Here is a 23,410-nt window from a genome sequence, read left to right on the forward strand (position 1 = left end):
GAAGGTGACAACGAGATACTCTCCATCTAGCTCATCCCTTTTCTATGCTAATATTTAATTCCTACTTTCAGAGACTTTATCCTTTGCTGTTCAGGTTTCACCGCTGGGCGGGACGTGCCTGTTCCTCTTCCACAGGTCGGGCTCAGCTAGGCCCCGCCCCGGCCCCGCCCATCACCGGAAATGAGGCAGCGGAAGTAGTAAAAAGCTCTCCAAGGGAGGCGGGCGCGCCGAGGAGGTGGCTGGCTGGTGGGATGGCAGATGAAGAAGAGGATCCCACCGTGAGTGACTGCCTCTGTTCCAACCCGCTTTTTAATTTACTATCTCGAGCACAGTAGCGGAAGCACAGTGGAGAATTGGGCTTCTTTACCTCGGTGATTCTGCTGAGAGAATCGGGGACTTCTCCCCGGGCTAGCCTTTTTCTTCTGATTCATCCTTTTTGTAAGCGGGGCAGGAGGAGTAGGTGGCTCCCCGCCTTTTACTTTTGGTTCATATTTGCCAGATACCCTTTGAATCACTTAGAGAATCATCAGAGGGCAAAGCTAGCATTTGTTAGGGCTCATTATGCAACAACAATTCAAGTGCTAAGAAAACTGTACACTTACTGTAAAATAGTGGAAAAATAATGGACTCAAGTCACTGAGCAAGTAATTGAGCCTCAGGTTTCATGACATAAAATAGGCTTAAGGTTTACTTGAGGAATGTTCTTAGCACTGTGTAAGAAATGCTTAACAAATACTAGTTTTGCTTGCTTTCATTCAATATCAACTCTTTTAATAGTAAAACTATCTAGAAATAGACCAACTTTCTTTAAAAAAAAAAAAAGAATGTATGGTCGTTGGAACTCCCCCAGGAGAGGCAGTACGATTGTTAGGGGCATTGTAGAAGCCACTCCTGCGTGAGTCTGAAGTTGGGCGAGATAGTTTTAATGCCCCCAAAATGCTAAAGTTTCATTGTTTTTTGCTGCTTGTTTTAGGCTTTCTGGCATGATATTGGTGTTGAAGATGTAAAAAAAAATGTTAATTATTAAAATGTCAGAAGCAGTATTTGACATATCTATACATTTTAACTTTCAGTTTGAGGAAGAAAATGAAGAAATTGGAGGAGGTGCAGAAGGTGGACAGGGTAAAAGAAAGAGACTTTTTTCTAAAGAATGTAAGTAGTACTTGACAGTGATTTTTTAAGAGTTTCTTTGCAGGGACAGTATTCTCAGACTTGCGTATAAATTCTGTTTAACCTGTGATTCATAGATAGTAATGATCCTAACCCCAATTTATATGTTTATATATGTGGATGTATATATGGGCTCACACAGACATACGTTTTTAAATTTTTTAAGTAAATACCTGTGATCAGTGTTTCAATTCAGGTCCTAAGTAAGAACGTACCTCCGTTACTTTACCTGTCCCTTATCTTTCATCAGTTGGAGCAGGGACTCCTTTGACTGTAAGCAGAAGGTTCTGTTGGATCCTGAACAGGTCTGAGGGTAGGAATTAAGTTGGGGCTTTGAACTAAGGCAGTGGACAAGGCAGGAAGATGGTGAACAATGTGAGGCAGTCCAGTGGCATGGAGATCATAAGATTCGAAATCTTCACCTTTTGGGTCTATTCTCCTCCCTCAGTAGACAGGTTTAACCTTTTATGGCAGTGGCAAGAAGAGCTGCTTCTACTACTGATGATTCAGGCCAGCACCTGAAAGGCACCATGAGAACATGCTCTCCATCTTCCAATCCTGGTCCTTTATACATAGTTATGGCTGAGTGTGGATCAGGCAGCACATGGAACACTTGGTTTACTTATGCCAGTTCCGACATAAGCAGTTCCTAAATGCTCTTGAAACTACAGAGTCAAGTAGTTTGGTTTTTTTAAGCCATTCAAATCCTTTCCTATATCTCAATTTCTTACCTAAAGTTGACCACTCATTATTCCATTTCTGATGTTATTTACTCCATTCGTATATGGTTTTACTTACGGAGACTTCCCTGTAGCTCAAACGGTGAAGAATCTGCCTGCGAGGCAAGAGACCAGGGTTTGATCCCTGGATTGGGAAGTTCCTCTGGAGGAGAGAATGGCACTCCACTCCAGTATTCTTCCCTGGAGAATTCCATGGACAGAGAAACCTGGCGGGCTACAGTCCTTGGGGTTGCAAAGAGTCGACATGACTGAGTGACTAACACAGTTCTTAGGTAGGCATAAGAAGGTTACTACACCAGAGCATCGCAAAGTGATGCTTGGATACTTCTTACCAGAGCCTTTGTTCCACTTGGATTTCTTTATTTTTGTGATGACAAGAATTCGGAATCTTCACAGCTGTTTCTTTGTCTTACCTGAATTTTCATGTATCTTACTTGACCAAGATCTGTTCTCCTAGACATTCTTTGTTTTAAGAAATTTTTTTTGCTAATATAACACAAAATTTCAAAGCATTCACTTCTCTATTTGTTTATGTCTTTACAGACTCTTTAACCAAATACAGTTTACATACTTCCTATCTAATAGGTTTTTCCTTTTCCAGTGAAGTATATTTCCCTACTGATGAATTCTCCCCATCACAATGTTAATGACAGAGTATTTTCTTCAAAATATTTAAGAGAAAATATTAAATTTATAGTGGAGAATCCAGTCCTGGCAGACATTACTTTAGTCAGGTGATCAAAGTTAGTATCACCAGTAATATATGTTGACATTAGGTACCCCTGATATGGTGCATTAAGAGGTCCATCATCACTGTGATTCCCTTTCTAGTAATGCATAAGCACAACCTAATCATGAGGAAACATCAGACAAACCGAAGCTGAAGGACACGCTACGAGATAACTGACCAGTATTCTTCAGAAGTGTCAAGGTTGTAAAAGACAAGGAAAGTTTGAGGAACTGTTACAGAACAGAGGAAACTAAGGAGACACAACAACTAAATAGTGTGGGATCCTGGAACAGAAAAAGTACACTAGTGGAAAAACTGGTACAGTCTGAGTAAGTTCTGTACTTGTACCAGTGTTAATTTCTTAGTTTTGATAAATGTCTTTGGTTGTGTAAGATATTAACATAAGGGGAAACTGGATATAGGGATTCTGGAACTCCATGCTATTTTTGCAGCCCTTCTTTAAGTCTGAAATTATCTTAAAAACAAAAAAAATTTTTTTTCCCAGAATCCCAAAAAAGAGAGAAGGGAGAAAATATTGCCTCTTGTGTTTGTTTTCTCCCTCCTGTATCTGAACCTAAAGATTCTTGCCAGGATAAACCCTCCAGGGCACTTCTCTATCCCAGACTGGCTTCTAGGTCATCCCTTTCTTTTCTTCCACGGGCCTGGTCTGCTTTCTTCTTAGTTCTGCCTGCTTTTGCTTCTCCTAAGTAGGAATTACTCTTTTCTTTTTTAGGACTTATTCTTAATGTACTCCTTCCTACTTTTAGAAGTGTTCTAGGAGTCCCTTCCCTTTTTTTTTCTTTCTTTTGTTGTTTACATATTTGGCTGTGCTGGCTCTTTGTTGCTGGATGCTGGATCTTTAGGTGCAGCATGTGGGATCTAGTTCCCTGACCAGGGATGGAATCTGGGCCCCCTGCATTGGGAGCGTGGAGTGTCTTAGTCACTGGACCACCAGGGCCTTTTTTAAAGGGCCTTTTTTAAAGGCCTAATTCCCGCCCCCCGCCCAACCGCCTTTTTTAAACGTAAAACTTACATACAGTGAATTATACTAATCTTTACTGAACGGCTTGATGAATTTTGTATATACTTACAACCAGCAGTCAGATCAAAATAGAAAACATTTCTAACATGACAGAATTTCTTAGTATTTATATACCCCTTTTGGGCTTCCCTGATGGCTCAGATGGTAAAGAATCTGCCTGCAGTGGGGGAGACCTGGGTTCAATCCCTGGGTCGGGAAGGTCCCTTGGGGGAGGGCATGGCAACCCCCTCCAGTATTCTTGCCCGGAGAATTCCCATGGATGGAGGAGCCTGGCAGGCTACAATTCATGGGGTTGCAAAGAGTTGGACATGACTGAGCGACTAAGCACACACACATACACATATATACCATACCCCTTTGAGAATCTGATCCAAATTGATTTTTCTTCCAGAAAAAGTGCACACACAAGTAATGTATAAAATTTTTCTATATAATTTCAGTAGGGTTCCAGGACTTCTCAAAGCTTGTCTGTGGACTGATTGGGAATTTATAGACTATAGGATAAGAAGCCATATGGATCCCATCTGCCCTAAATTACGAAGAAATGTAAGTGTTGTGGGTAGGAGTATAGATTCTGGAGCCAGATTCTCTGAGTTTAAATTCAAGTTGAGTCTCACTAGCTGTGTGACCTTGGGTAAATTACTTAACTTTGTGCCTCAATTTTCTCATCTGTATATAATGGGGATAATAGTGGTTTCTATTTCACAGAATTGTCATGAGGATTAAATGAGCTTACAACAATGGCTGGCACATAGTAAGGGATATATAAATGGTTGGGCCAAAGACTTGAATTACTGTGATATTGAATGGTTTGCTTTGGAAACAAACCAAGATCATTCTATTGTTTTTGAGGTTGCACCCAAGTACTGCATTTTGGACTCTTTTGTTGATTATGAAGGCTTCTTGATTTCTTCTATGGCATTCTTGCCCACAGTAGTAGATATAATGGTCATCTGAATTAAATTCACCCTCTCCCATCCATTTTAGTTCACTGGTTCCTAAGATGTTGGTGTTTACTCTTTGCCATCTCCTGCTTGACCACATCCAGTTTACCTTGATTCATGGACCTAGCATTCCACGTTCCTATGCAATACTGTTCTTTACAACATTGGATTTTACTTTCATCACCAGACACATACACAACTGAGTGTTGTTTCCACTTTGGCCCAGCTGCTTCATTCTTTCTGAAGCTATTAGTAGTTGTCCTCCCCAGTAGCGTATTGGATACCTTCCAACCTGGGGGACTCATCTTTCGGTGTGATATCTTTTTTGCCTCTTTATACAATTCATAGGGTTCATACAATTGTATGTATGTATGTATACAGTTCATACAATTCAGTGGCAAGTATACTGTGGTAGTTTGCTTTTCTTTCCTCCACTGGATCACGTTTTGTCAGAACTCTCCACTATGACCCATCCGTCTTGCATGGCCCTGTGTGCATGACTCAGCTTCATTGAGGTACGAAAGCCCTTTCACCAAGAGAAGACAGTGATCCATGAAGGGTTTTACCTATTAGCAGTTACTTTTATTACTTTGTATTATACTTTTCTTCTCTTTTGCATTTTCTATGAAGCCTAAAAGGGCTTCACTGGCGTTGCTTTGATCCAGGGAATAAAATGTCAAGATTCTGTATTATAAGCTTTTGCTTTCTCCTTTTGATTAACCAGTTCTTCCTGTAAGAAGGTAATTGGAGCTTTCTCTTTTGTCCTCTTCCTTATAGTTGTATCATAAAGGATTTTGCCTTCTTTTTTCCAGCCCTCCTCCCCCCAAAAACATAACTTAAACCATTGCTACTCATCCTTTTCCTGCCAAGAAATTTCCTACTTAAAGGTATTCTGGGGTTGTTGGTGAGTAGATAATAGAGGTTAGGGAAGAATATTGATATCAGGGTTCGGTAGCTAGGCAAGAAGGGGAGTTTCTACCTAGGGAAGGCTAGGTAAGAAAAGTTGCTTATGAGCTAGTGATTAATACCTTTCACACCAAAATTCATACTTGGAGACAACAAATATAATGTAAATATACTTTTATACCAATATCTTCTATACCTTGGTTCAATTCTAATATGAAAAAAGTATAAGTCAAGTTCTTTTAAGTAAACAAAAATGATTGTTCTTTTTATAGTACGGTGTATGATGTATGGGTTTGGAGATGACCAGAATCCTTATACTGAATCAGTAGATATTCTTGAAGACCTTGTCATAGAGTTCATCACTGAAATGGTAAGACTTTTTTTTTTAATTGGCCTTAGTTAACTGAGGAGTGGATTTGAAATTCTAACTTTTAGAATAGAACTGTGACATTCTTTTGAAAAACTATTCATTTGAGTCCCTGTTTTGTGGAAGTTTCTGGTTACCGTTTATCATTAAGGATGGAGGGAGATATATATGCATGTATATGGGTATACGGAGTTTGGCTGTGTTCAGTTCCTGTGAATTTTTACCCTTTGTTTTGGATTATTTCCTTCATAAAGAATAATAGAAGTAAAATTACTGGGTCAGAGAGTATGCATTTTTAAAAATCTTTTTCTGCTTATAAAAGTAATATTAAATTTAGAAAGTATTAAAGAGTGCCCAGAAGAAAATAAAAAGCTATAACCCTTCTACCAAGGGATAACTGATGCTGAGATTTTTGTGAATATTCTTTTGTCTTTTTACACATATTTTAAAACTTTACAAAATTGAAATCATGTAGTACATACAGTCATAGAGCCTGCTTTCTCACTTGGGTAAGTCTACCACGTTTCTGTGTGTCACTGCATAATACTTTTAATATTTTTGATGGCTTCACAATATTAATTGGCTAGATGTACTCAAATTTGTTCAATGCCTTATTAAATATTTAGTTTCTTTTTTTTCAGTCATTAGAAATAATGCTGCAAGGAGTTTTTGGTTTTACACGGTATGACTATGTAATGGTAGGGGATGAGATTTGTCTGAAGGAAAGCCATCAATATTTATTAGCTACCAAGATGGACACAAAGTTTAAATGAAGTGGGTGGTTACAGAGAAATTACAAAATCATTTTATACAAATGAAGATCAACTATGTATATCAAAATACAAAAAGAAACATCAATGGATTTGATAGTTTTAATGTCTTTAGTGTAAAAAATGTCTATATAGCACTGAAACATTGCTAATAATGGTAGAAAGTGGACAAAGAACATTAATAGAAAGACAATTCACAAATGAATAGCTATAATAATTAGAAGAGAAGGCTTCAAACTCATTAGCATTGTAATTAAAAAAATAAAACGTTAGATTTTTGAAAAATTAATTGAATTTAATATGTTTCTTTGTAATAGACTCATAAGGCAATGTCAATTGGAAGACAAGGTCGGGTACAAGTTGAAGATATCGTCTTCTTGATTCGAAAGGACCCAAGAAAGTTTGCTAGGGTTAAAGATCTGCTTACTATGAATGAAGAATTGAAACGCGCTAGAAAAGCATTTGATGAAGCAAACTATGGATCTTGACACCTTTTGTACTTTCTGAAGCTTCATTATCTTCTGGAGAAACCATACTTAATAACTGTATTTTCCACAGTAAGGCCCTGATACCTAACCATGTGAATGAAAAATGGAGAACCACAAAGTTTTCAGGCTTTATTTTCATGTTTTCAATTTTAGAGTGATATATGAGCCTTTAATTACCTGCCATCATATTACCCTACTTGAATTACATATTAGATTTTAATGACCACATGTAAGTCAAAGTACCTTTGGTTTGCAAACCATTCAGTTTCTTCTGACTCTTGACCCTCTCAATGATGAATTAATATTTATGTATATTTGTGCCATTGTAGGTTGTACTGTAGCTGTTTAATATGTGAAATCTAAATGGCACCTTTGGCTTTGATAGCTAAGATGTGTTTCATATATTTCTAAAGCTTTTAGACCAAAGTAGTGTAAGTTATTAAAAGATGGTGAACTGGTTTGTGTTTCTTTTAAGGAGAAAACAATATTAGAAAATACAGCGTTTTGTAGGAGTGTTTATTTGTCTTAAGATGATTTGTTTTAGTACTCTTCTTTAGATAAGAGTAATTTTTTTATTTTTTGAGAAACTAAGCATTTCCTATGAATGGTTCTGTGTTGGAAGACATACTGGATTAAAAATCTTTGGGGTGTATACTATACTGTTTGTCAGATTTTAAAAGAACTCATTTTCCCAGGTCAGATTAAAACTTCTGAAAGTGCTTTCAGTAGCAGGAATGGCATTGCTGAAAAGTTGATGGCAGGTAAGCATTTGGGCTAGTGTTTTATTAACATATTTGTTAGTATTTATTTATTCTGAAAATGCATACTTGACTAAAACCATGTGTGGCTATGGAAACCACTTCTGTAGTTCACAAGTTTTGTGTGTATTTAGCTCATTGTATTATTCTTGCACTTAGCTGAAAGTAAGGATTAAAATTGCATTTAAAGGGATCACTGGATATTACTCTTTGTGAAACTGAATGTTTTGTGTGCTGCTTATAAGCATTATCTATGAATCAGTACTTAGGAAGATTTCACTTTCTTAACCTATCAATATAGAGAATAAAGTATGAAAAATTAAAAGGATTACTGCTTGAGTTTGACTATATGATTTATCAGCTTTTCTCTCCCTTATAATTCACTAAAAACTTTTTTTCTGTGTTCTTGTAATGCTCCTGAATTGATTGTGAGATTCAAGATACCTGGGCTGATATTTTTATTTGAAAAAGCAAAAACCAGTTAAAAACCTACTTTAAACTGAAATCAAGATTGAGCGTGGAATAATAAAAGATCAGTATATTACTATTTTTGCTAGTCAGAGTCTGCTTGACCCGGAAGAAGGACCTTGTGGTAACCTGCCATAGGGGAGTTATACTGGGTGCCTGTATTAGTCAACTTGGGCTCCCATAACAAAAATGTCAGACTGAGTAGCTGGCTTAAACAATGGAAATTTATGTTTTCACAGTTCTGCAGACTGGAAGTCTTGAGATCAGGGTGCCAGCAGGTCAGGTACTGGTAAGGAGTCTTCCTGGACTGCAGATAGCTGCCTTCTCCCTGTGCTCACATGGCTGAGAGACACCTCTGTTGTTTCTCCCTGTTATAAGGCCACCAGTTCTGTGGGATAAAGGTTCTATCCTTCTGACCTCATTTAACCTTAATCACCACATTAAAAGTCCTTTCTTCAGGATAGTCATTTGGGGATTCAGTTCAGTTAAGTCGCTCAGTTGTGTCTGACTCTTTGCCACTCCATGAACCACAGCATGCCAGGCCTTTCTTTCCATTACTAACTCCCAGAGTTTACCCAAACTCATGTCTATCGAGTCAGTGATGCCATCCAACCATCTCATCTTCTGTTGTCTCCTTCTCCTGCCCTCAATCTTTCCCAGCATCAGGGTCTTTTCAAATGAGTCAGCCCTTCACATCAGGTGGCCAAAGTATTGGAGTTTCAGCTTCAACATCAGTCCTTCCAATGAAGACTCAGCACTGATCTCCCTTAGGATGGACTGGTTGGATCTCCTTGCAGTCCAAGAGACTCTCAAGAGTCTTCTCCAACACCACAGTTCAAAAGCATCAATTATTTGGCGCTCAGCTTGCTTTATAGTCCAACTCTCATATCCATACATGACTACTGGAAAAACCATAGCCTTGACTAGACGGACCTTAGTGGACAAAGTAATGTCTGACTCTTTGCCACCTCATGAACCACAGCATGCCAGGCCTTTTTAATATGCTGTTTAGGTTGGTCATAACTTTCCTTCCAAGGAATAAGCGTCCTTTAATTTCATGGCTGCAGTCACCATCTGTAGTGATTTTGGAACCCAGAAAAATAAAGTTAGACACTGTTTCCCCATCTAATTGCCATGAAGTGATGGGACCGGATGCCATGATCTTCGTTTTCTGAATGTTGAGTTTTAAGCCAACTTTTCACTCTCCTCTCACTTTCATCAAGAGGCTCTTTAATTCTTTTTCACTTTCTGCCATAAGGGTGGTATCATCTGCATATCTGAGGTTATTGATATTTCTCCCGGCAATCTTGATTCCAGCTTGTGCTTCTTCCAGCCCAGCGTTTCTCATGATGTACAATGCATATAAGTTAAATAAGCAGGGTGACAATACACAGCCTTAACGTACTCCTTTTCCTATTTGGAAGCAGTCTGTTGTTCCATGTCCAGTTCTAACTGTTGCTTCCTGACCTGCATGTCTTACTATTTTGCTAATGACCCTGGCATTAAGAAATTTTTTGAGAATTGTATTAAAACTTTTTAGGTTGTGAGTGTTAGGACTTAAAAATAACATAAGCAGAAAAAACAATTTATTGGCTTATCCAATTCAAAGGAGAGAAAAAAAGGATGGAGTTGACTTCATTTTTCACTGGATCTAAAAGCTTGAAGAGAATCATGACTCTGCCCATCTTTATCCTAGTTTTGGTTTTACTCTCTTAGGAGCCTCAGTGTATCAAGGAATAAGATAGCTAGCAGTTCTAGGGCTCCATCCATACAACTCCTGATCAAGAGAGTACTTTACTTCCAAATACCGAAGATTTCAAGCAAAGGGTGTGGCTGTCCTGGCTTTGGTCATTATTCTTCAGCTAGGAAGAAGTTGTGTTATAGCCTGGATCTCATGCCCTACCTCCTTGTGAAGAAGGCCTTAGAGTGGGGCTGGGAGCTCGGTACTGCTATTAGCAAGAAAGGGAAAGAGAGATTGGGCAGATAGACATAACAAGTGTGCACTGACTTGATTCATGAGCTTGCTTATTAACTGAATTCTAACAGTAAGGTGTTGTGGCTCTTTTTCAGTATATAGAGCTGCACTGTGTAATATGGTAGCCACTAGCCATAGGGGCTGTTTAGTCAATTAAAATTGAAATTAAAATTACTCAGTTAGGAGAAGGAAATGGCAACCCTCTCCAGTATTCCTGTCTGGGAAATCCCATGGACAGAGGAGCTTGGTGGGCTACAGTCCATGGGGTTGCAAAGAGATGTGACTTAAGTGATTGAACAGCAGTAGCAGCAAGCCTTTAACAGCTCACTCACAGTTCATGCCACGTGCAGATGTGCATTTAATGTTTTGATGAAAAAGGCAAAAAAAAAAATCTTCTGTTGCACTACTTATATTTCAAATGCTCAACAGCCCCATGGCTAGTGGCTACTGCACTGAACAGTGCTAATATATTTCATTACAGACGAATTTGGATAGTGCTGACCTATAGCATTCTGGTGCTCTCTCCTAAGTTAATTTACTTTTTTTTTTGTTTTTTGTTTTTTTAAATTTACTATGAAAAACCTCAAGCATATACAAAATAGTATCTTGAGCCCTGAGCTTCAGCAGTTAACCAATCTAATGTAATATCTTATCTTCTGGGAGGGGCAGTGTTATTTTAAAGCAAATCACAGGTACTATTGTGTCATTTCATGTATAAGTACTCCAGTATGTTTCTCTAAAAGGCTAAAAAAGCCGAAATACTGTTACCATACCCTAATAAAAATTAGCCTTAATTCCTCAACATTCCAACTCATGCCCAATCAATCCCTGTTTAACTCTCCTCATTTGTCTCAAAATAGCTTTCAGTTTTATTAGTTTTCTATTGCTGCTGTAACAAGTTACTGCAAATACAGTGACAAGACAAATTCATTATCTTTGCAGCTTTCAAGGTCAGAAGTGTTTGACGTGGTCTTTACTGGGCTAAAATCAAAGTACCAGTGTGGCTGCGTTCCTTTCTGGATGTCTTAGAAGAGAATCTGTTCACTTGCCTTTTCCAGCTTTTAGAGGCTACATTCCTTGACTTACCATCTTCTTCCATCTTCAAAGCTAGTAATGTTGCATCTCTCTGACCCTTCTTCCATCGTCGTAGCTCCCCTAACCCCCAGCTGGGAAAGATTTTCTGCTTTCAAGGACCCATGTGATTATATTGGACCCACCTGGAGAGACCAGGCTGCTCTCCTTATTTCAAGGCCTTGATCACAGCAAAATCCCTTTTACCGTGCAACATTCCCAGATTCTGAGGATTAGCACATGGACATCTTTGGGGGGCTGTTACTCTGCCTACCACAGATTCTTAGTAACAGGATCTAAACAGGGTGTCACACATTCCATTTGGTGAGTATGTCTAAATTTCTTTTAATCTCTAATAGCTCCCCTCCCCATTTTCTTTAACGTGAAGCTCTTTAAAAAGAATTCATACCTTTTTTTTAAGCGAGCATGTTTATTAGTTGCTCAAGTAGAGTGTCGGAGAGTTAGCTATGATTCACGTGAAATTGTTGGTTTTACTGTAACCTGGTTTCTTTAGGTAAAAACTGAAATATTAATTCTAAGTGTAGAAATTTTAAAATGAGGGAAATAGTTCACTTGGCCTCTCTCCACAGTGGAGAGAGGTGCTGTCTGGAGAGTCATTTGGCTGCTTCCCAAGAGGCCTCAGGAGGTTACTTGGGAGAATGTATTGTAGCTGAGTTTGATTTGCAGCATGGCAGGCTTGGAAACTGATTTCATCAGCAAATAGAGAGCACATCCATCTCTTGGGGTGACTCAGACTCAAAGAAACCAAATTCATAAGACCATCGTTTGTAAATGGATGCTAATTTACAGATCTAATGTAAAACTTGCATTGTGTGGCCAACAAATTCCCTTCTCTAGGCAGTGGGAAACATTAATTATGAGGGTGAACCAGAATTTGGGGAGTTACATGAATGCTTTACCTAGAGCATCTGGTAAGATAAGGTTAGGGCTGATATAGAAACATGGAAAAATGGCTCCCCAGGGCTTGAAGCAATACAGAGGGGGTATGTTGCCTGGGATCTACCTTTAAGACTGCCTTATGGGACTTCCCTGGTGGTCCAGTGGTTAAGACTATGTATTCCAATGCAGTGCCTTCAAACCCTGATTGGGGAGCTGAAATCTGACATGCCTCCCAGCCAAAAACCAAAACATAAAACAATGTTGTAACAAATTCAATAAAGACTTTAAAAATGGTGCCCCCCCCCCCAAAAAAAAAGACTGCCTTGTTACTGACACTGGAAACTTGTCTTTGAGTTTTCACTTCCATTGACAATACCCATCCAAGCATTATCTGTTTGTCAGCTTTAAGGTGACTTTGTGTTTCTACTCTAAGTAGTTTAAATGTTCATCTTAGAGATAGTTCAAAGGGGGCAATTTTATTTTTAAATTCTTCAGGGAAGCTTCATAGTTGCCCATTAGAATTGACAACACTGAGCATTGTGCCTGACAATACTTTTTCAAGAGCCCCACCTGAGTCCCAGAACATTCCCAGTTCTCTAGGCCTGATTTTCTTAGGATCTCTATGCTTCCCTTCTTAACACAAATAGAGACTGAGGGTGGATGACCAGTGAGCAAGATGTTAAGTGTGTTGTTGAGGCTTCTGCTTTTCCTGGGTCCTAGTGATGGCTACATGAGCTAGTCAGACTTAGGTTATAGGTTGGATCAAGGAAAACATTTTGATGTATCAGACAAGTATTAATTAGGTACCTATTGAGAGAGTCATTTCCTAGGCAGGTTGATAGGGAGTCTAGGGGTCCGCAAGGAGAGAGGGGTCTGGAATTCTCAAGGAGGAAGAAAGGACAAACTTTTTTCTTTCTCCACATACCTTAGGATTATATAACAATAGTGTATCCTGCCTAAGGACAGTCTTTGGATTCAAACTTCTGTTATCTTAAAATGTAAATTATGGGAGTAGACCTGGTCTTTACAAGGATGTATCTTGCCTGAGGACAGTGTTATGGGAGTAGGTCTGATGAGGTCTTTACAACCTCCAGACATTCTTTGGATTATATAACCTCATTGTTAACGCTAGCAAGCGGGTACTCTTTCTGCCCCCTTCTGATGCCTATGTCAGAAGCTTTCTCTATCTCCTTTATACTTTAATAAAACCGTATTACACAAAAGCTCTGAGCGATCAAGCCTCGTCTCTGGCCCCGGATTGAATTCTTCTCCTCCGGGGGCCAAGAATCCCGGTGTATTCGCGTGATTCAACAACAACCTTTCGCTATTATACTTGAGGCATAGCACAGATACCATTTTGCTTTATGGTATCTGGATAAATGGGATTCTAAAGTTATAGAAATAAAGTCAGGAGCATATTTTTTATGTTATCAGTAGATTGATCAGAGTTTCAATTTGAACTTTTGTATAAAATCCAAATTCATATGTTATTTGTAGCACTGAATCTTTGCACATGCTGTATTATACTTAACACAGAAAGCCTGGTAAACTGTTACAAAGTTGTTGGGTGTATTCTTTAAAATAAGAAGAACAATAGCTAAAAGAGAATTCATTTTGTCATTTGCCTTTGTGTGGCCATTTTAAATAAATAAAAATTTATTAGAAAAGAGCCTGATTAGATATGGATCAAACTCTAAAGAAATATTACTACTATACTTAATTTTTCTGAACTTGGGTTTTTGTAAGTATTTGAGGGACACATGAACTTATAATAAGACACCTACATAGATTTTGGTGAATATGCTTTTCTTCAATTTCTATAGCAAGTTCTACTAAACGTGGTCTTAAGCTTATTCAGTTCAGTTCAGTCGCTCAGTCGTGTCTGACTCTTTGCGACCCCATGAATCGCAGCACGCCAGGTCTCCCTGTCCATCACCAACTCCCGGAGTTCACTCAGACTCATGTGCATCCAGTCGTTGATGCCATCCAGCCATCTCGTCCTCTGTCGTCCCTTTTTCCTCCTGCCCCCAATCCCTCCCAGCATCAGGGTCTTTTCCAATGAGTCAACTCTTCGCATGAGGTGGCCAAAGTATTGGAGTTTTAGCTTCAGCATCAGTCCCTCCAGTGAACACCCAGGACTGATCTCCTTTAGAATAGACTGGTTGGATCTCCTTGCAGTCCAAGGGACTCTCAAGAGTCTTCTCCAACACCACAGTTCAAAAACATCAATTCTTCGGCGGTCAGCTTTCTTCACAGTCCAACACTCACATCCATATTGCTGGAGACTAACTAGCTTTATCCTGAAATACCCATCTCAAATTACAATGTTTAGTGTGCTTTATGTATTTGTAGGGGAGCAAAATTTGCCACAATGAAATGTATCTCTGGCATGAGGATTATTTTAGGTTTATTATTTTTAAGAAACAAAAGACTCAGGAAGTCTTTCTTATCTCCCCCTTAAATACCTAGAGGAACTTAGATAAAGGACCTGGTCCAGGAAGAACACTATTGCCAGTGATGTCTACACAGTGTGGGCTAAGTGTGGTGGGGGAGCTCTGCAGGGCCTGAAGACCCAGTTCCCTTTGTGTCCTGCTGTCACTGCATGGCCCAGCAAACATTTGTTTACCAAACATTTCCCTTCTTCCTATAAATTGTTTTCTTTCCATTTGAAGTCCCAAACCCTAACCCCTTCTCTTTCTCAGATGGCATATAAGCCTCAATTGCCTAACTTGGTTTGGAGTCTCATATTCTTATGGAGCCCCCATACATAAGTAATTCAGTTCATTATTTTCTCCTGTTAATCTGTCTTGTGTCAATTTAATTATTAGGTCAACCAAAAGAACAAGAGTAGGGGGAAATTTCCCCCTCCCCAACAGTTGATGCAGTCAGGATAATCTTCACTGGCTGGAAAAAACAAAAAATCTCCCCAAACTGCTACAGATGAAGAGATACTGGGACCTCTGACAAAAGCCAGCAGGAGGTAAAACTTTCTCACCATGTCAGCCTCCCAGATCTCTTGTCTGCAGGTTCCAGTGAAATCGAAAGTGATGAGAACCTTTTTTCCCTATTTCTAAATTTAGATTAGCAGGAGAAAATATTTGTGAATTGAGTCCCTTGGGCATAATAATTTCATTAAAAATTTGGTAAATGAGTTCTCTCAGCTTTTATTGATCCTTTTCCTCCCAGAGATGGTCACTGTTTTTCTTTGTGTGTTGTGTCGTTTGTTTTGTCTAGGTCTTAAGAGCTTGGCTTTATGACCAATGAGAGTGTTCTCTGTGGTCTTCACCATCAGGAAGATGCATGTATCGGCATGCATTTGGCAGTCAGACAGTCAAATAGACTGGGATTCTGAGCAGCTGTAGCCTGTTGGTCAGAAGTCAAGGTTTCAACCTAGCCTTGCGACTGGCTTCTCTTTTCCAACTGTGCCAACAATTGGGGGTCCCAGTCAACAAGGAGCCTTTGTCTTCTCAACGTTAGTTGTTTTGTAGTGCTGGAAAAGTCCAATTCCTGTGGCACCTGCATGGTGTCACAGATTAGTGGGTCTTTGACTGGAGGTATTTCACGTTCTCATGAGAAACTGGAGACACTGCAGTATATCATTCTTACCACCCATGATTACAGAGGCCTTTGCTTTCTTGATGAACTCTGGTAATGAACTTTCTGTATCTTATGGGGGCTACATTCTTTGTGCCTCTTGCATTTTTGGTTAAGCCATAAAAAGGTTTACTGGTTTGAGTCATATTTGAGATTATTAGATCCTACTCATCAAAGGCCAGAGGGTGAATCATTTGAATTGGCTATATTGAAAAGGAAAGATTTTAGAGAATTCCCATTCAAAAACCAAGTTTAAAAGTGGGTTAAAAAATATACATATATAATGGCTACCTTAAGGGACTCCCTTAATAAGATGGAAGGATAGAAATTAGAACAAAAGTCAGAATCTGTTCAGATTCCTTCTTATTTGCCTTCAGCTATTTGCAGATATTATAAAAAATTAGGACATTTGAGGTTTAATTGTTCTATACTTAAGAAAAAGAAAGAAAAAAAGAAAAACAATTTGGAAGTTGGGGTGACAAAACATTCATTCAGCTCAGTCGTGTCCGACTCTTTGCAACCCCATGAGTTACAGCATGCCAGGCCTCCCTGTCCATCACCAACTCCCAGAGTTCACTCAAACTCATGTGCATCAAGTTGGTGATGCCATCCAGCCATCTCATCCTCTGTCGTCCCCTCTCCTCCTGCCCCTAATCCCTCCCAGCATCAGAGTCTTTACCAATGAGTCAACACTTCGCATGAGGTAGCCAAAGTATTGGAGTTTCAGCTTCAGCATGAGTCCCTCCAATGAACACCCAGGACTGATCTCCTTTAGGATAGACTGGTTGGATCTCCTTGCAGTCCAAGGGACTCTCAAGAGTCTTCTCCAACATCACAGTTCAAAAGCATCAATTCTTTGGCGCTCAACTCTCTTCACAGTCCAACTCTGACATCCATATATGACCACTGGAAAAACCATAGCCTTGACTAGACAGACCTTTGTTAGCAAAGTAATATCTCTGCTTTTCAATATACTATCTAGGTTGGTCATAACTTTCCTTCCAAAGAGTAAGTGTCTTTTAATTTCATGGCTGCAATCACCATCTGCAGTGATTTTGGAGCCCCCAAAAATAAAGTCTGACACTGTTTCCACTGTTGCCCCATCTATTTGCCATGAAGTGATGGGACCAGATGCCATGATCTTAGTTTTCTGAATGTTGAGCTTTAAGCCAACTTTTTCACTCTCCTCTTTCATTTTCATCAAGAGAGTCTTTAGTTCCTCTTCACTTTCTGCCATAAGGGTGGTGTCATCTGCATATCTGAAGTTATTGATATTTCTCCCGGAAATCTTGATTCCAGCTTGTGCTGCCTGCAGCCCAGCATTTCTCATAATGTACTCTGCATATAAGTTAAATAAGCAGGGTGACAATATACAGCCTTGATGTACTCCTTTTCCTATTTGGAACCAGTCTGTTGTTCCATGTCCAGTTCTAAATGTTGCTTCCTGACTTGCATATAGGTTTCTCAAGAGGCAGGTCAGGTGGTCTGCCATCTCTTTCAGAATTTTCCACACTTTATTGTGATCCACACAGTCAAAGGCTTTGGCATAGTCAAGAAAGCAGAAATAGATGTTTTTCTGGAACTCTCTTGCTTTTGCGATGAAGCAGCGGATGTTGGCAATTTGATCTCTGGTTCCTCTGCCTTTTCTAAAACCAGTTTCAACATCTGGAAGTTCACAGTTCACGTATTGCTGAAGCCTGGCTTGGAGAATTTTGAGCATTACTTTACTAGCAATTGTGTGGTAGTTGGAGCATTCTTTGGCATAGCCTTTCTTTGGGATGGGAATGAAAACTGACCTTTTCCAGTCCTATGGCCACTGCTGAGTTTTCCAAATTTGCTGGCATATTGAGTGCAGCACTTTCATAGCATCATCTTTCAGGATTTGAAATAGCTCAACTGGGATTCCATCACCTCCACTAGCTTTGTTCGTAGTGATGCTTTCTAAGGCCCACTTGACTTCACATTCCAGGATGTCTGGCTCTAGGTCAGTGATCACACCATGGTGATTATCTGGGTCGTGAAGCTCTTTTTTGTACAGTTCTTCTGTGTATTCTTGCCATCTCTTCTTAATATCTTCTGCTTCTGTAAGGTCCATACCATTTCTGTCCTTTATCGAGCCCATCTTTGCATGAAATATTCCCTTGGTATCTCTAATTTTCTTGAAGTGATCTCCAGTCTTTCCCATTCTGTTTTCCTCTATTTCTTTGCATTGATCTCTGAGGAAGGCTTTCTTATCTCTCCTTGCTATTCTTTGGACTCTGCATTCAGATGCTTATATCTTTCCTTTTCTCCCTTGCTTTTCACTTCTCTTCTTTTCACAGCTATTTGTAAGGCCTCCCCAGACAGCCATTTTGCTTTTTTGCATTTCTTTTTCATGGGGATGGTCTTGATCCCTGTCTGCTGTACAATGTCACGAACCTCCATCCATAGTTCATCAGGCACTCTATCAGATCTAGTCCCTTAAATCTATTTGTCACTTCCACTGTATAATCATAAAGGATTTGATTTAGGTCATACCTGAATGGTCTAGTGGTTTTCCCCACTTTCTTCAATTTAAGTCTGAATTTGGCAATAAGGAGTTCATGGTCTGAGCCACAGTCAGCTCCTGGTCTTGTTTTTGCTGACTGTATAGAGCTTCTTCATCTTTGGCTACAAAGAATATAATCAATCTGATTTCGGTGATTTGACCATCTGGTGATGTCCATGTGTAGTGTCTTCTCTTGTGTTGTTGGAAGAGAGTGTTTGTTATGATCAGTGGGTTCTCTTGGCAAAACTTTATTAGCCTTTGCCCTGCTTCATTCTGTACTCCAAGGCCAAATTTGCCTGTTACTCCAGGTGTTTCTTCGGAGAAGGCAATGGCACCCCGCTCCAGTACTCTTGCCTGGAAAATCCCATGCATGGAGGAGCCTGGTAGGCTGCAGTCCATGGGGTCGCTAGGAGTCGGACACGACTGAGTGACTTCACTTTCACTTTTCACTATCATGCATTGGAGAAGGAAATGGCAACCCACTCCAGTGTTCTTGCCTGGAGAATCCCAGGGACGGGGGAGCCTGGTGGGCTGCCATCTCTGGGGTCGCACAGAGTCGGACACGACTGAAGTGACTTAGCAGCTTAGCTGCCAGGTGTTTCTTGACTTCCTACTTTTGCATTGCTGTCCCCTATAATGAAAAGGACATCTTTTTTGGGTGTTAGTTCTAAAAGGTCTTGTAGTTCTTCATAGTACTGTTCAATTCAGCTTCTTCAGCGTTACAAAACATTAAATGACTATAAACTAGTCCTGGAAGCCATAAATAGCCACAAAAAATGACTGGACAGAAATATGGGTTGTACCCCATTTGTAGATAGATATGGCTGGAAAGAAAATGTAGGTTATGGGACTTCGTAGTGATCCATGGGGTTGCAAAGAGTCGGGTACAACTTAGCGACTGAACAACAACAAGAAGAAGCGATTCAGTGGTTAAGGCTTTGCGCTTCCAGTGTAAGGGACAGGTTGCAATGCCTAGTTGGGGAACAAAGGTCCCACAGGCTGTGCAGCATGGCCAAAAAATTGTATATTAAAAAAGGATCCCGCCAGCTCCGGCTTGCTGCCTGCCCACTCCCGGGTGTAGGGTGTGTGTTTATGGCGGAGGTGGGGAGGGGGCGGTGCAGGGGACGTTCCTGCCGCTGCTGCCGCTTCTTTCACACTTTAGTTGGGAGCCAAGTGCCCGCGCTCAGTTACTGAAGAGCTGGCCGCCCGCCGCAGTCTCCAGCACGGAGGCACTTCAGCCGGGCTTCCAGGCTCTTACCTACCCCGGACTCTGGGAGGAGGGGAAGACCGGGACTCACCGTGGGAAGGAGGAGGGAAAAAGAGAAGCAGAGAGGAGGACGGGGTGTGTGTGGAGGGGGAGGGGACGGCGGCGGGAGGCTTGCCACCTTCGGGCACCGCTCCCCGCCCCCCCAGCCAGCCCCCCCCACCAAGTGAGCTCCCAAGTTTGAGATGGATTGAAATTTCTTTCAAAACTTGAAAACAAGAAACAAAGTGTTGTATGGACAGAAGATTAAGATGCATCATGTCGGGACCCCAAGTGCTTTATACTAAATAATATACCACGAGCAGCAGATCATAAGGAAAACTCTAGAAATTGCATATAGGGTGCATACGTCTTGACCGACTCAGCAAGAAGGTGGATTTATGTCCCCATGTCTGTAGAGATGATTTACAGTTCAGCCCAGCTGAAGCTGACGGAATGAGACTATGGGCTGTGCCTCTGCCAAGCATGTTGCCACCGTTCAAAATGAAGAGGAAGCCCAGAAAGGGAAGAACTACCAGAACGGAGATGTGTTTCGCGATGAGTATAGGATCAAACCGGTGGAAGAGGTCAAATACATGAAAAACGGGGCAGAAGAGGAGCAGAAGATAGCAGTCAGGAACCAAGAAACCTTGGAAAAAAGTGAGAGTTCAAATGTAAGACTTTAATAAAGAGATTCCAGGATTAGTTCATCAACCCAGAGCAAACATGTACATCTCTGAAACCCAACAAGAATTCTTCAGAATGTTGGATGAAAAAATTGAAAAGGGTCAAGATTACTGTTCGAAAAAAGAAGATACCACATAAAGTGGGAGCTGCTACTGTGTTAAATAGGTTACACCCCAGTTGAAATCTTTGCAAAGGACTGTTTTCTTCAGCCAACAGCACTATAGCAAAAGATTGTTCCATATTGTATGCCCCATTAAATTACAGTGTTTCTTAATGAACTTGCAAAGGAATATTGCTAAAAACAAACAAAAACTGTTATCAAACTTTCTTTGTTGCTGCTAGTTAAAACTTGTAACTTTGCACTTCTCTCAGTGTCCAGGTCTGCAAAATCCTGCAGTATCACCTTAAAGATACCGTTCTACAGATGCTCTCCAACCTGTTTTCTATAAGATGAGGTAGTGGTGAACTCAGATATCCAACTTCTGTTCTAGACTGGTTCTGCTTCTAAGACAAGCGCCTCCTTACCCCGTCCCTCCTCTCTGCCCGGAGCAGTCCAGAGTCTTGCTTCTCACTGGCAGTGTTGTGCTTTGGAGATGGGGTGGTTGCTATGGCAAGGCTAGCTTCTTTGCTAAGAAGTAGAGACACTATTGTCGATTCAAAGCATGTCGTGACATGACTCCTGGAAGTGACATAGGAGTGAGCAGCAGGTGATTTCATTTCCTGGGTCTCTTAAAGATCAAGCTTGCAACATCAGTTTTGCTCAGATACAGCAGAAGTGCCATACAATCATTTAGAATCCTTCTTGCCCACTTTTTTTTCCTAAGAAAATTAAACATTTTACTGTTTTTATATTAAAAAAAAAAAAAAGAAAATGTGTGTTACCCTCCCTTTGTGACTAGCAAACTGCTGCCAGTCTTAAAGGAAATTACAACCTAGGATGACAATGGCATTATGAGGAATGTTCCAATTAGATAAGATCATTTAAAAAGTGTACTTAAAAGCAAGGGCTTCCAAATCAAACAAATAGAATTGGATACCTATTTTCATTGGTATGCAGGAACTGCCAAGAGGCCTCCAAATTCCAAAATAGCTTCATTGAAAAATTTGTTGTAAAAGGCATAAATAAGATGGGAGGCCAATGGTCTGACTGAACTTGTGATTTATAACTCAAATTCAGAGCATAATAGGAAATTTTTTTAGACCTTTTCCCCTAAGCTAAATGTACCCAGATAGAAAAGCATTGCAGCATAAGTGGATGGACAAATCATTCCTATGATAAGCAACTAAACTTACTGATTTCTCTCAAAAGGTTTGTAAGTATTCTAGCCTTAGAAAATCAAACCCCTTCTTGGAGGAACTTGCTTTCCTTCCCTCTGCCTTTGGAATGTAAGTGTTCTACAAACTTTAGGGAGGTTTTTTTTTTTTTAATGTAGTATAGTTGATTTACAGTGTTATGTTATTTTCTGCTGTACAACTAACTGTTCTATATATAGAATATATATTCTTTTTTATTATGGTTCATTATATGACATTGAATATAATTCCCTGTGCTATACAGTAGGACCTTATTGTTTATCTATTTTATATATAGTACTTTGTATCTGCTAATCTGTATCTCCTAATTTATCCTTCTCCCACCTCCTTTCCCCTTTGATAACCATAAGTTTGTTTTCTATGTCTGTGAATCTGTTTCTGTTTTGTAAATAAATTCATTTGTTTCATGTTTTAGATTCCGCGTATAAGTTTTATCATATGGTATAGATATATCTTTCTCTGTCTGATTTATTTCACTTAGTATGATAATCTCTTGGTCCATCCATGTTACTACAAATCGCATTATTTCCTTTTTTTATGGCTGAGTAGTGTGGTGTTGGAGAAGACTCTTGAGAGTCCCTTGGACTGCAAGGAGATCCAACCAGTCCATCCTAAAGGAGATCAGTCCTGGGTGTTCATTGGAAGGACTGATGCTGAAGCTGAAACTCCAATACTTTGGCTACCTCATGTGAAGAGTTGACTCATTGGAAAAGACCCTGATGCTGGGAGGGATTGGGGGCAGGAGGAGGAGGGGACGACAGAGGATGAGATGGCTGGATGGCATCACCGACTTGATGAACATGAGTTTGGGTAGACTCCAAGAGTTGGTGATGGACAGGGAGGCCTGGCGTGCTACAATTCATGGGGTTGCAAAGAGTCGGACATGACTGAGCAACTGAACTGAATTGAATTGAGTGTCGTATTCCAGTGTGTGTGTGTATCTTTATCCATTCATCTTTTGTTGGACATCAAGATTGCCTCTGTGTCTTGGCTATTGTAAACAGTGCTGCTAAGAACTGGATATTTCCCAGGTGGCTCAGTGATAAAGAATCAGTGTGCAATGCAGGAGGCGCAGGTTTGATCCCTGGGTCAGGAAGATCCTCTGTAGAAGGAAATGGCAACCAGAGCTTGGAGGGTCATGGTCCATGGGATCGCAAGAGTCAGATTTGACTTAGTGACTGAACAGCAACAAATAGTTGTTTTCACAAGTTCAGTAAGAATCGGTTCTTCTTGTAACAGGACACAATTGGACATATTAGCTATATTACCAAGTCTATGGTTGGATTATCATATTTAAGAGAGACATACATAGACCAGAAATATGATCAGAATGCTTTAAGAAACTAAGGTTGACTTTATGTAGCCAATAAAATCTCAAGGAGAAACAGACTGCTGTCTTGCTTGCAGAGTTTTCAGCAACCATACTAAGTAAGGAAGATCAATTCCTGACAGGTTACAGGAACTTCAGGTTATTGGGGGACCTTGAAAGATAAGAATTCACCCCAATATATATGAGTTAAAGGCAGTTCAAATGGTAAGTTGTCAACTTGACTTCTTGGCCTCAAGAGACGTTTAAAAGTCCAATCTTAAATTCCATGTGAAATTTTCCAACAAAGCAGTTTAGGAGAGCCTAGATGGTCAGTTCCTATTCTTGCTGTATTTAAGTAGATTAATAGGCCAAGTTATTGAAACTAAACTTACTTTGCAAACAGGTTT

At 40.0% G+C, this 23,410-nt stretch overlaps 1 protein-coding gene and 1 pseudogene across 1 annotated transcript; both read left to right on the top strand.

The window, feature by feature from the left end:
- Window positions 1–180: 180 nt before the first annotated feature.
- On the top strand, window positions 181–8,243 carry TAF13 (TATA-box binding protein associated factor 13). The gene is made up of 4 exons (XM_019956942.2): window positions 181–278; window positions 1,074–1,152; window positions 5,805–5,902; window positions 6,987–8,243. Exons 1-4 carry the CDS (start codon window positions 252–254, stop codon window positions 7,155–7,157), a joined length of 375 nt encoding a protein of 124 aa, XP_019812501.1. The 5' UTR covers window positions 181–251; the 3' UTR covers window positions 7,158–8,243.
- A 144-nt stretch (window positions 8,244–8,387) lies between these two features.
- Window positions 8,388–22,034, top strand: LOC139182177 (uncharacterized protein C1orf21 pseudogene; annotated as a pseudogene).
- Window positions 22,035–23,410: the final 1,376 nt, after the last annotated feature.

Source organism: Bos indicus, chromosome 3 (assembly GCF_029378745.1).
Source record: "Bos indicus isolate NIAB-ARS_2022 breed Sahiwal x Tharparkar chromosome 3, NIAB-ARS_B.indTharparkar_mat_pri_1.0, whole genome shotgun sequence".
Lineage (NCBI taxonomy): Eukaryota > Metazoa > Chordata > Mammalia > Artiodactyla > Bovidae > Bos > Bos indicus.